Source organism: Oncorhynchus keta, chromosome 14 (genome assembly GCF_023373465.1).
Source record: "Oncorhynchus keta strain PuntledgeMale-10-30-2019 chromosome 14, Oket_V2, whole genome shotgun sequence".
Classification (NCBI taxonomy): domain Eukaryota; kingdom Metazoa; phylum Chordata; class Actinopteri; order Salmoniformes; family Salmonidae; genus Oncorhynchus; species Oncorhynchus keta.
This window is the reverse complement of record NC_068434.1, coordinates 71,333,039-71,347,490: the sequence shown is the minus strand read 5'-3', so window position 1 is coordinate 71,347,490 and position 14,452 is coordinate 71,333,039. Positions and strand designations below refer to the sequence as shown.

Below are 14,452 nucleotides of genomic sequence, written 5' to 3'. Positions count from 1 at the left end.
AAGTCACTCGCTCTGAGACATTGAAGTAGTTGTTCCCCATGCTCTGCAAGGGCTGTGGCTTTTGTGGAGCAATGGGTAACGATGCTTTGTGGGTGTCAGTTGTTGATGTGTGCAGAGGGTCCCTGGTTCGAGCCCAGGTAGGGGCGAGGAGAGGGACGGAAGCGAACCTGTTTACCTAGTCAAAGCCCAGACCTCAATCCAATTGAGAATCTGTGGTATGACTTAAAGATGACTGTACACCAGCTGGAACCCATCCAACTTGAAGGAGCTGGAGCAGTTTTGCCTTGAAGAATGGGCAAAAATCCCAGTGGCTAGATGTGCCAAGCTTATAGAGACATATCCCAAGAGACGTGCAGCTGTAATTGTTGCAAAAGGTGGCTCTAGTATTGACTTTGGGGGATATTTATGCACGCTCAAGTTTTCAGTTTTTTCGTCTTATTTCTTGTTTGTTTCACAATAAAAATATGTTGCATCTTCAAAATGGTAGGCATGTTGTGTAAATCGAATGATACAAACCCCCCCAAAAAATATATATTTTAATACCAGGTTTATGGCAACAAAATAGGAAAAATGCGAAGGGGGTGAAAACTTTCGCAAGGCACTGTACTGCTGCTCTTTAAATATTTGTTATTCTTATCTCTTACTTTTTTAGGGATTTTCTTAAAACTGCATTGTTGGTTAAGGGCTTGTAAGTAAGCATTTCACTGTAAGGTCTACCTGTTGTATTCGGCACGTGACAAATATTTGATTTGATTTGATTAACTCATCCTGGCATCAAGAAAAATTAAAGCAGTTTATACAATTTGTCAGCGATTAGGTGAATCGATAAGGCGAACTCAGCCGCAGGACACAGGTATGAGTAATAATCAGAGAATTTACTCAAAAATTAAGCAATGTTCCAACAAGGAAAACACAAATATCCAGAGCACAAAATAACGAAACCACATGACAATGACAATAACGCACAAAACAGAAAGGGTGCCAGAGGGTTAAATAAGGAACATTGATTATGGAATTGAAACCAGGTGTGTAATAATGAAGACAAAACAAAACGAAAATGAAACATTGACTGCCGAACGCCGCCCAACATGGAAAACGGGGAAATCCACCGACAGGTGTGACCACGGTCGTTGTTGAACGGGAAGGGGTTGTAATTTCCCTCTGGGCAGGTGTCTAGGTGCCTTGCACTGTGCGCACACCAAGCAGGAGGAAACATAAACCCTCATGTCCTTAGCTAACGTGGGCCACCAGTACTTCCCAGCAAGACAGCCCACTGTCCAACCGATGCCAGGATGACCAGAGGAGTGTGACGTGTGGGCCCAACAGATCAAACGATCGCGGACATCAAACGGAACGTACAGATATACTGGACACTGTGTGGGAGTGGGCTTTGCACGTGACGCCCGCTCGATGTACGCGTCCACCTCCCATACCACCGGTGCCACCAGGTAAGAAGCTGGAAGTATGGGAGTGGGATCCGCGGACCACTCCTCTGTATCATACATCCGGGACAGTGCATCTGCCTTCACTTTCTGGGAACCTGGTCTGTAGGATAGGGTGAAAACAAAGTGGGTGAAAAACATGGCCCACCTTGCCTTGCGAGGGTTCAGTCTCCTCACTGTCTAAATGTACTCCAGATTGCGGTGGTCAGTCCAAATGAGAAAAGGGTGTCTAGCTCCCTCAAGCCAATGTCTCCATGCCTTAACCTCTTGAAGCTACGGGGGCACTATTTCATTATTGGATAAAAAAACGTGCCTGTTTTAAGCGCAATATTTTGTCACGAAAAGATGCTCGACTATGCATATAATTGCCAGCGTTGGAAAGAAAACACTCTGACGTTTTCAAAACTGCAAATATATTATCTGTGAGTGCCCCAGAACTGATCTTACAGGCGAAACCAAGATGAAACTTCAAACAGGAAATGATCAGGCTTTTTGACGCTCTGTTCTACTAACGTCTCCTTATATGGCTGTGAATATGCTGTGAACGAGCTTATGCGCTCTGCCGTTCGTCCAAGATGTCTGCAGCATTGTGACGTATTTGTAGGAATATCATTGGAAGATTGGCCATAAGAGACTACATTTGCCAGGGGGCCGTCCGGTGTCCTTTGTCTAAGTCGGTGCGTAATTCCCAGTGGCAATCCTTGTACCATGCGATACAGAAGGAGACTCATACTTCCAGGAACGATACATCATTGAAGAGATATGTGAAAAACACCATGAGGATTGGTTCTAAACAACGTTTGCCATGTTTCAGTCGATATTATGGAGTTAATTTGGAAAAAAGTTTGGCGTTTGGATAACTGAATTTTCGTTTTTTTTTGGTAGCCAAACGTGACGCACCAAACGGACCGATTTTCTCCTGCACATAAAATCTTTCAGGAAAAACGGAACATTTGCTATCTAACTGAGAGTCTCCTCATTGAAAACATCCGAAGTTCTTCAAAGGTAAATGATTTATTGAATGTTTTTGCTGGTTTTTGTGAAAATGTTGCCTGCTAAAGCTAACGCTAAATGCTAAATGCTAGTTTGCTATGGTAGAGAAGCATATTTTTGAAAATCTGAGATGACAGTGTTGTTAACAAAAGGCTAAGCTTGAGAGCTAGCATATTAATTTCATTTCCTTTGCGATTTTCATGAATAGTTAACGTTGCGTTATGGTATTGAGCTTGAGGCTATGATTACGCAACCGGATCCGGCATGGCTCGACGCAAGAAGTTAAGAGCCCTGACAACAGCCAACAGCTCCCAGTCCCCCACATCACAGTTTCGCTCCGCCGGGCTGAGCTTCTTTGAAAAGAAAGCACAGGGGCAGAGCTTAAGTGGCGTACCCGAGCGCTGAGACAGCACAGCCCTTATCCCAGCCTCGGACGCGTCCACCTCAACTATGAACGCTAAGGAGGGATCAGGATGAGCCGAGGTAAACAGAGCCTTCAGGTGACTAAAAGCCCTGTCCGCCCCAGCTGACCACTGCAGTCGCACCGGTCCCCCCTTCAGCAAGGAGGTAATGGGAGCCGCTACCTGACCAAACCCCAGATAAACCTCCGGTAGTAGTTGGCAAACCCTAAGAACCGCTGCACCTCCTTTACCGTGGTTGGAGTCGGCCAATTACGCATGGCTGAAATGTGGTCATTTTCCATCTCCACCCCTGACGCAGAAAGGCGATGCCCTAGGAAGGAGACGGACTGTTGGAAGAATAGACATTTCTCAGCCTTGACGTACAGGTCATGCTCCAACAGTCGACCAAGCACCCTGCGTACAAGGGACACATGCTCGGCGCTTGTAGCAGAGTATATTAGAATGTCACCTATATACACCACTACACCCTGCCCATGCAGGTCACTGAAAATCTCATATACAAAGGATTGGAAGACTGATGGAGCATTCATTAAAACCTTTTGTTACTCCAAAACCCGCATGCTGGAGCGTAATCATCGCCTGAAACTAATTAGCATAACGCAACGGACATAAATATCCCTAGAAAATATTCCTATTCCTGAAAATCACAAATGAAATATATTGAGACACAGCTTAGCCTTTTGTTAATCACCTCATCTCATCTCAGATTTTCAAAATATGCTTTACAACCAACGCTAGACAAGCATTTGTGTAAGTTTATCGATAGCCTAGCATAGCATTATGTCTTGCTAGCAGCAGGCAACCTTGTCACGGAAATCAGAAAAGCAATCAAATTAAATCGTTTACCTTTGATGAACGTTGGATGTTTTCACTCACGAGACTCCCAGGTAGACAGCCGAAGTTCATTTTTCCCAAAATATTATTTTTGTAGGCGAAATAGCTCCGTTTGTTCTTCACGTTTGGCTGAGAAATCGCCCGGAAATTTCAGTCACCACAACTCCGAAAAATATTCCAAATTAGCAATATTCCAAATTAGCTCCATAATATCGACAGAAACATGGCAAACGTTGTTTAGAATACATCCTCAAGGTGTTTCTAGGACCGATTGGAGTAATGGCTACCTCTGTATTTTACTCGAGAATCTCTCTCGTAGCCACCATGTGACCACTTACGCCATGTGGCCGCCTACGGCTATTCTTCAACAGAAATGCGTAAAACTACGTCACAATGCTGTAGACACCTTGGGGAATAGGTAGAAAACGTAAGCTTGTTGATGGTACATTCACAGCTGAATAGGGAGTCATTGGAACGCAGCGCTTTAAAAACCTGGGCCACATCCGGATTGGATTTTTCTCAGGCTTTCGCCTGCAACATACATTTACATTTACATTTAAGTCATTTAGCAGACGCTCTTATCCAGAGTTCTGTTATACTCACAAACAATATCTTTACAGTTTTGGAAACGTTAGAGTGTTTTCTATCGAAAGCTGTCAATTATATGCATATTGTAGCATCTTTTCCTGACAAAATATCCCATTAAAAACGGGAACGTTTTTTTTTCCAAAAATGAAAATACTGCCCCCTAGTACCAAGAGGATTAACCTCTCCCGTACGGCATGATGAGGTACTCATAGTGCCAGAAGTGGTGCTAAATGCCGTCTTCCACTCATCCCCCGCCCAGTTACGCACCAGGTTGTAAGAGGTCCAATTTTGTGAAGAAGCGCGCCCCGTGCAATGACTGTCATACTGGCTATGAGAGGTAGCGGGTAACTGTATTTTACCGTGATCTGATTTAAACCTCGATAATCAATACACGGGCGTAAATCTCCATCCTTTTTCTTCACAAAAAAGAAACTCGAGGAGATAGGTGAAGTGGAAGGCCAAATGTATCCCTGTCCCAGAGGTTCGGTGACATATGTTTCCATAGCCGCCGTCTCCTCCTGTGACAGAGGATACACGTGACTCTTGGGAAGTGAAGCGTCTACCAGGAGATTTATCGCACAATCCCCCTGTCGATGGGGTGGTAATTGAGTCACCTTCTTTTTACAGAAGGCGAGTGCCAAATCGGCATATTCGGGGGGAATGTGCATGGTGGAGACCTGGTTTGGACTCTCCACCGTAGTTGCACCTAAAGAAACACCTACACACCTCCCTGAGCACTGATGGGACCATCCCTTGAGAGCCCTCTCTTGCCACGAAATAGTGGGGTCATGAGAGGCTAACCAGGGAATGCCCAACACGACAGGAAACGCAGGATAGTCGATCAGGAAAGAGACTAAATCTCTCCACATGACCCTCCTGCGTTATCATACAGAGTGGAGCTGTGACCTCCCTAATTAGCCCCGACCCCAAAGGACGACTATCTAAGGCATGTTCAGGGAAGGGAACATCAACAGGAACAATAGAGATCCCTAATCTAAGTGCGAAGGAATGGTCAATAAAGTTCCCAGCTGCGCCTAAATCTACTAGCACCTTATGCTGGTAACGCGGGGAAAGCTCAGGAAATTCTATATACAACCACGTGTGTGCAACAGGGAGCTCTGAGTGAGTCACCTGCGATGATCCACCAGTGCTCTGCCTGCTACCTCGACCCCCTGGCGAACCTCCCCAGCACCGACCAGCAGTGTGCCCTCTGCGGCCAAAGATGGTGCAGGGAATGGTCCCTCCTCTGGTCCCCCTCATAGCAGCACTTCCCAGCTCCATCGGTGTTGGATCAGAGGTGCTGGGGGATGTAACTGATGGACCCCGATCCGGACGTCCGCGGGAGGCCAACAGGTTATCCACCCGGATGAATAGATCCACCAGCTGGTCAAGGTTAAGGGTGGTGTCCCTGCAGGCTAGCTCCCTATGAACGTCCTCGCGTAAACTACACCTGTAGTGGTCGATCAGGGCCCGCTCATTAAATTCCACACCGGCGGCCAGAGTTCTAAAGTCCAGCGAATTCTTGAGTGCTCCTCATCCCCTGTCTTAGACGATACAAGCTTTCCCCTGCCACTCTTCCTTCAGGTGGATGATCAAAAAACCGCCCGGAAGCGGCGGGTGAAATCCTCGTAATTGTCCAATTACCTTCTCCAGATGAGGTTGGCCCATTCCAGTGCTTTACCAGTCAGACAAGAGATGGGGGCGCTCACTCTCTCGCATCCCGAAGGGGCCGGCTGAACGGCTGCCAGGTAGAGCTCCAGCTGGAGTAGGATACCCTGGCACCCGGCAGCCGTTCCATCATACGCTCCCAGGAGCGAGAGCCGAATCCCACTGGATCCTGATGAAGGAGGGGTGGACATCAGTGTAGGTTGTTGTGGGAGCTGGGGTGATGATGATGGGTTAACCAGAAAAACCCCTTTCTCCCATCGGTCCATGGTTTGCAGCACGCGATCCACGGTTGTACCGAGACTCTGTAACATAGTTGCGTGCTGCTGGACTCGCTCCTCCACTGGAGAGGAGGGCTGGTTGCACCTGCTAACTCCATTTTATGGTGCGTGATTCTGTCAACGATTAGGTGAATGGATTAGTCAGGCGCAGGACACAGGTATGAGTAATAATCAGAGAATTTACTCAATAATTAAGCAATGTTCCAACAAGGAAAATCACAAATATCCAGAGCACAAAATAACGAAACCACATGACAATGACAACCACGCACAAAACAGAAACCGGAAACCAGAGGGTTAAATAAGGAACATTTGATTATGGAATGGAAACCAGGTGTGTAATAATAAAGACAAACAAAAATTAAACATGGATCGGTGGTGACTAGAAAGCTGGTGACGTCAACCGCCGATCCGCGCCCGAACAAGGAGAGGGACCAACTTCGACGGAAGTCGTGACACAACTTTTAAAATATTACAATACATTCACAGACTGTGTGCCCTCAGGCCCCTACTCCACCACTACCACGTATTTACAGTACAAAATCCATGTGTACGTGTGTATATAGTACCGTTTGTGTGTGTGTATGTACAGTGGGGCAAAAAAGTATTGTCAGCCACCAATTGTGCAAGTTCTCCCACTTAAAAAGATGAGAGAGGCCTGTAATTTTCATCAAAGGTACACTTAAACTATGACAGACAAAATGAGGGGAAAAAATCCAGAAAATCACATTGTAGGATTGTTTATGAATTTATTTGCAAATTATGGTGGAAAATAAGTATTGTGATATTGCATATTATTAATATTATCTCTCTGTGTACATCCAAGGGCCAGCTGTGCTGCACTGTTCTGAACCAATTGCAATTTTCCTAAGTCCTTTTTTGTAAAGTGTACTTTTCTACAAGCTTCAATGGAATTGGGTGACGTCACTTACACAGTCACTACAATCGAGGTTGATCCGAGATCTGTTTTTGTTTGAGAGCCCGTAGCTACTGTGTGAGCAGGAACGTCAGAGGAGGAGTCACAGAAGTGGAGGCAGGTTCCTGGTAAAGGTCTGATTCAGAGCTAGCTTTGCCCACCCCTTCCTCAGCTCTCACTGGTCCCTATGTGGGCCCACTGACTGCTGGGCTAAAGACCTGGGACTTCTGCCAGGGGTTTCCCACCCAATCCCTGCTGCCTCCTCGAGGCCCTCTCACCAGGACTAATCCCTGTGTACCGTTAAATCCAGACACTGGGCCATTTTAGAGGACATTGTCTATGTAAATATATGATACTTTCAGTCCTCATAGGTCACATCTCATCTTGAGATCAGCATGTGTAACTTGAATTTTCACAAGTTACACATGCAATGACATCAATGCATGATTTATGTGCACAGATTTCAAGTTGGGATCAAGCCCAGAAGCAATGTTGTTAAAGCCAGAGTGAGTGTGTTGGGGGCACAGCTGTTGGACCTCTTATGGCTCTCTGAGCTGCTGAGAAAAGTCCCTTGTTTTCAGGAATGTCTGCTGTCCGTTTGCCAACCACACACAGAGATTGATCTAGAGATAAATTGCTTAGACTGTAGCTAACTCAAATCAAATCAAATTTTATTTGTCACATACACATGGTTAGCAGATGTTAATGCGAGTGTAGCGAAATGCTTGTGCTTCTAGTTCCGACAATGCAGTAATAACCAACAAGTAATCTAACTAACAATTCCAAAACTACTGTCTTATACACTGTGTAAGGGGATAAAGAATATGTACATAAGGATATATGGATGAGTGATTGTACAGAGCAGCATAGGCAAGATACAGTAGATGGTATCGAGTACAGTATATACATATGAGATGAGTATGTAAACAAAGTGGCATAGTTAAAGTGGCTAGTGATACATGTATTACATAAGGATGCAGTCGATGATATAGAGTACAGTATATACGTATGCATATGATATGAATAATGTAGGGTAAGTAACATTATATAAGGTAGCATTGTTTAAAGTGGTTAGTGATATATTTACATCATTTCCCATCAATTCCAAATTATTAAAGTGGCTGGAGTTGAGTCAGTGTCAGTGTGTTGGCAGCAGCCACTCAATGTTAGTGGTGGCTGTTTAACAGTCTGATGGCCTTGAGATAGAAGCTGTTTTTCAGTCTCTCGGTCCCAGCTTTGATGCACCTGTACTGACGTCGCCTTCTGGATGATAGCGGGGTGAACAGGCAGTGGCTCGGGTGGTTGATGTCCTTGATGATCTTTATGGCCTTCCTGTAACATCGGGTGGTGTCCTAGGTGTCCTGGAGGGCAGGTAGTTTTCCCCCGGTGATGCGTTGTGCAGACCTCACTACCCTCTGGAGAGCCTTACGGTTGAGGGCAGAGCAGTTGCCGTACCAGGCGGTGATACAGCCCGCCAGGATGCTCTCGATTGTGCATCTGTAGAAGTTTGTGAGTGCTTTTGGTGACAAGCCGAATTTCTTCAGCCTCCTGAGGTTGAAGAGGCGCTGCTGCGCCTTCTTCACGATGCTGTCTGTGTGATGGACCAATTCAGTTTGTCTGTGATGTGTATGCCGAGGAACTTAAAACTTGCTACCCTCTCCACTACTGTTCCATCGATGTGGATAGGGGGGTGTTCCCTCTGCTGTTTCCTGAAGTCCACAATCATCTCCTTAGTTTTGTTGACGTTGAGTGTGAGGTTATTTTCCTGACACCACACTCCGAGGGCCCTCACCTCTTCCCTGTAGGCCGTCTCGTCGTTGTTGGTAATCAAGCCTACCACTGTTGTGTCGTCCGCAAACTTGATGATTGAGTTGGAGGCGTGCGTGGCCACGCAGTCGTGGGTGAACAGGGAGTACAGGAGAGGGCTCAGAACGCACCCTTGTGGGGCCCCAGTGTTGAGGATCAGCGGGGAGGAGATGTTGTTGCCTACCCTCACCACCTGAGGGCGGCCCGTCAGGAAGTCCAGTACCCAGTTGCACAGGGCGGGGTCGAGACCCAGGGTCTCGAGCTTGATGACGGGCTTGGAGGGTACTATGGTGTTGAATGCCGAGCTGTAGTCGATGAACAGCATTCTCACATAGGTATTCCTCTTGTCCAGATGGGTTAGGGCAGTGTGCAGTGTGGTTGAGATTGCATCGTCTGTGGACCTATTTGGGCGGTAAGCAAATTGGAGTGGGTCTAGGGTGTCAGGTAGGGTGGAGGTGATATGGTCCTTGACTTGTCTCTCAAAGCACTTCATGATGACGGAAGTGAGTGCTACGGGGCGGTAGTCGTTTAGCACAGTTACCTTAGCTTTCTTGGGAACAGGAACAATGGTGGCCCTCTTGAAGCATGTGGGAACAGCAGACTGGTATAGGGATTGATTGAATATGTCCGTAAACACACCGGCCAGCTGGTCTGCGCATGCTCTGAGGGCGCGGCTGGGGATGCCGTCTGGGCCTGCAGCCCTGCGAGGGTTAACACGTTTAAATGTCTTACTCACCTCGGCTGCAGTGAAGGAGAGACCACATGTTTTCGTTGCAGGCCGTGTCAGTGGCACTGTATTGTCCTCAAAGAGGGCAAAAAAGTTATTTAGTCTGCCTGGGAGCAAGACATCCTGGTCCGTGACTGGGCTGGATTTCTTCCTGTAGTCCGTGATTGACTGTAGACCCTGCCACATGCCTCTTGTGTCTGGGCCGTTGAATTGAGATTCTACTTTGTCTCTGTACTGACGCTTAGCTTGTTTGATAGCCTTGCGGAGGGAATAGCTGCACTGTTTGTATTCGGTCATGTTACCAGACACCTTGCCCTGATTAAAAGCAGTGGTTCTCGCTTTCAGTTTCATGCTGCCATCAATCCACGGTTTCTGGTTAGGGAATGTTTTAATCGTTGCTATGGGAACGACATCTTCAACGCACGTTCTAATGAACTCGCACACCGAATCAGCCTATTCGTCAATATTGTTATCTGATGCAATACGAAACATATCCCAGTCCACGTGATGGAAGCAGTCTTGGAGTGTGGAGTCAGCTTGGTCGGACCAGCGTTGGACAGACCTCAGCGTGGGAGCCTCTTGTTTTAGTTTCTGTCTGTAGGCAGGGATCAACAAAATGGAGTCGTGGTCAGCTTTTCCGAAAGGGGGGCGGGGCAGGGCCTTATGCGTCGCGGAAGTTAGAGTAACAATGATCCAAGGTTTTTCCACCCCTGGTTGCGCAATCGATATGCTGATAAAATTTAGGGAGTCTTGTTTTCAGATTAGCCTTGTTAAAATCCCCAGCTACAATGAATGCAGCCTCCGGATAAATGGTTTCCAGTTTGCAAAGAGTTAAATAAAGTTTGTTCAGAGCCATCGATGTGTCTGCTTGGGGGGGGATATATACGGCTGTGATTATAATCGAAGAGAATTCTCTATCTACATCTATCACCGTCTACTGGGAAGGAAAATAAACCAAGTGAAAGTGTGGTAATAGAAAAATAACTTCTCACCCACACACTCTGCTCTGACGCCAGAACACTCTGCTCTGACTCCAGAACACTCTGCTCTGACGCCAGAACACTCTGCTCTGACTCCAGAACACTCTGCTCTGACGCCAGAACACTCTGCTCTGACGCCAGAACACTCTGCTCTGACGCCAGAACACTCTGCTCTGACGCCAGAACACTCTGCTCTGACGCCAGAACGCTCTGCTCTGACGCCAGAACGCTCTGCTCTGACGCCCGAACGCTCTGCTCTGACGCCCGAACGCTCTGCTCTGACGCCCGAACGCTCTGCTCTGACGCCCGAACGCTCTGCTCTGACGCCCGAACGCTCTGCTCTGACTCTGCTCTGACGCCCGAACGCTCTGCTCTGACGCCCGAACGCTCTGCTCTGACGCCCGAACGCTCTGCTCTGACGCTCTGACTCCAGAACGCTCTGCTCTGACGCCAGAACGCTCTGCTCTGACTCCAGAACGCTCTGCTCTGACTCCAGAACGCTCTGCTCTGACTCCAGAACTCTCTGACTCCAGAACGCTCTGCTCTGACTCCAGAACGCTCTGCTCTGACTCCAGAACACACTGCTCTGAACACTCTGACTCGACTCCAGAACCAGAACACTCTGCTCTGACTCCAGAACACTCTGCTCTGACTCCAGAACACCGCTCCGATGCCAGAACGCTCTGCTCTGACGAACGCCTGCTCTGACGCCCGAACGCTCTGCTCTGACGCCAGAACGCTCTGCTCTGACGCCCGAACGCTCTGCTCTGACGCCCGAACGCTCTGCTCTGACGCCAGAACGCTCTGCTCTGACGCCCGAACGCTCTGCTCTGACGCCCGAACGCTCTGCTCTGACGCCAGAACGCTCTGCTCTGACGCCCGAACGCTCTGCTCTGACTCCAGAACGCTCTGCTCTGACTCCAGAACGCTCTGCTCTGACTCCAGAACGCTCTGCTCTGACTCCAGAACACTCTGCTCTGACTCCAGAACACCGCTCTGACTCCAGAACACTCTGCTCTGACTCCAGAGCACTCTTCTCTGATGCCAGAACACACTGCTCTGACTCCAGAACACTCTGCTCTGACTCCAGAACACTCTGCTCTGACTCCAGAACACCGCTCCGATGCCAGAACGCTCTGCTCTGACGCCCGAACGCTCTGCTCTGACGCCAGAACGCTCTGCTCTGACGCCCGAACGCTCTGCTCTGACGCCCGAACGCTCTGCTCTGACGCCCGAACGCTCTGCTCTGACGCCAGAACGCTCTGCTCTGACTCCAGAACGCTCTGCTCTGACTCCAGAACGCTCTGCTCTGACTCCAGAACGCTCTGCTCTGACTCCAGAACGCTCTGCTCTGACTCCAGAATGCTCTGCTCTGACTCCAGAACGCTCTGCTCTGACTCCAGAACGCTCTGCTCTGACTCCAGAACACCGCTCTGACTCCAGAACACCGCTCTGACTCCAGAACACTCTGCTCTGACTCCAGAGCACTCTTCTCTGACTCCAGAACACTCTGCTCTGACTCCAGAACACTCTGCTCTGACTCCAGAACACCGCTCCGATGCCAGAACACTCTGCTCTGACTCCAGAACACTCTGCTCTGACATCCCACCCTTGGGGGACCATAGAACACTAATTGATCTGAACCATCAAACATGGTCTTTTCTGTCTGTCTTCTCTCCAGTACCGGGCGTGGCTGCGGGCCAGTTTCCGCCACAGTCCCTTCAAGGACCAGGAGCAGGTGGGAGTGCTGCTGAACCACTACATAGAGCAGCAGCAGCAGGAGAACCAGAGGAGAGGAGGGGACCAGGGCTGGATGAACCAGGTCTCCAGTGTCTACCCTCTACCCTACAATGCCTACAACGGCTCTGGGGGAAACAGATGAGCCAAGGGGCCGCGAGTCTCCCTGGTCCCACCAACCTCCAGCTCAGGCCTGCCTGTAGAGTGAGACAATTTCCCAATCCCTAGGCACTTAGATCTGAAGAGATCTGATGGGTGTAAGTAGGGCCAGGGGTTTCTCTTGACCAAGACATTCTCCAGAACCTAGTCCTCCTAAGCAATATGGGAATAGCTCCACCCTGCCCTCTGATAGACTAGGTGGAATTGTCACCTTATTGCGTGTAACTATTTAGTACTTGCAGGTCCCAAGTGCATAGGGGTATTGTCTAACTGACTCTCTCACCACTGCACTACCTCCCATGTCCCTCGCCACTAAACTGACCTTAGTACAGCCTGATCAGGAGCTCTGATGGTCACTGAAGCCTTAATCCAAACACCTCCACACCTCAACACCTTGACCTTACAGCCACATACTACCATGAGGCACCTGTCCTATAACGTCGCCTCAACTCATCTCTAAACCCAACATGTCAACTTTTAAGGCCAAACAGATAAAGAAGTGTAGGACTTGCATTTTCTTTTTTTAATCATCTGCCTAAGACCTATAACGAGGACCTGGTTAGGTCACATGATCAGGAAAAAGTCCTACACCTAACATTACATTATAATTAATTATTATTAATATGTTTATCAATATGTTATTACATGGTACCATGATTACATCATGTTAACTGCAGTCCGCTGGTTAGATGGAAGATCTGATTGGTGTTGAGGGATGAATGAACATAAGATGCTCTCCGCCCTAATTTAAACTGATCTAGCTACTGTATAGCTGCATGTGATAAAGCTTTAAATAACAGCAGCTTTGCCATATAAAATGAATGCCTCGTTCCAGCTAGTAAAATGAAGGATCATCACAGCCCAAAGTCATAATATGGGGTCTTCCTAAAAATCTACCGTAAATCTTCTTTGGAAATTTGCTTGTCAATTTATCAGAAGTTCTAAATATTATTTTAGTTTTAGGGAGTTTTAAGATCTTTGTTAAATGTTTAGTGGTACAAATGATGTTGTATCATAGTGTATGTATATGCTTTATTAATATTCAAATGTACACTTTCATTGTTTGCCAAAAAATATATGCTAATAAATACTATTATGAAGCCAAAGCAGCATATTGAGACTGAAACAACCTTACAGTAATTGTATAAGGCTGGCTACAAACCAGAGTATTATCAAATCATAACTAAACTAATGTGTGTGTGTGTGTGTGTGTGTGTGTGTGTGTGTGTGTGTGTGTGTGTGTGTGTGTGTGTGTGTGTGTGTGTGTGTGTGTGTGTGTGTGTGTGTGTGTGTGTGTGTGTGTGTGTGTGTGTGTGTGTGTGTGTGTGTGTGTGTGTGTGTGTGTGTGTGTGTGTGTGTGTGTGCAGAGATAGAGAGAGCTTGTGCTTGAAAGTGTATGATACCAGAGCATCAGCTCTTGGACCAACAGGCTCTGCAACAGCTTCTATCCCCATGCCATAATATTGCTAAATAGCCATAAGACTGCTAAATTATTAATTGTTACCAACACTATCCACGCTGACCCTATCTTGCACTAATTCTATGCACACTCACATGACTATATATACACACTCTCTCACACTACACTGACACTCTCACACAAAATCCTCACTGTAATAACCAAAAAAGTGTTAAACAAATCAAAATATATTTTATATTTCAGATTCTTCAAATAGCCACCCTTTGCCTTCATGGCACACTCTTGGTATTCTCTCAACCAGCTTCACCTGGAATGCTTTTCCAACAGTCTTGAAGGAGTTCCCACATATGCTGATCACTTGTTGGCTGCTTTTCCTTCACTCTGCGGTCAGACTCATCCGAAACCATCTCAATTTGGTTGAGGTTGGGGGGTTGTGGAGGCCAGGTCATCTGATGCAGCACTCCATCACTCTCCTTCTTGGT

The 14,452-nt window shown here is 47.4% G+C and overlaps 1 protein-coding gene across 1 annotated transcript in view; it reads left to right on the top strand.

Annotated features, from left to right (window-relative positions):
- The window catches only part of LOC118393936 (dual specificity protein phosphatase 22-A-like), a 42,497-nt gene extending 29,420 nt beyond the window's left edge, over positions 1 to 13,077 (top strand). The window contains exon 7 of the mRNA XM_035787162.2: positions 12,336 to 13,077. Within this exon, the coding sequence (XP_035643055.1) occupies positions 12,336 to 12,536 (201 nt within the window). The 3' untranslated portion in view covers positions 12,537 to 13,077. The remainder of the gene's footprint in view (positions 1 to 12,335) is intronic.
- The last annotated feature ends 1,375 nt before the right edge of the window (positions 13,078 to 14,452 follow it).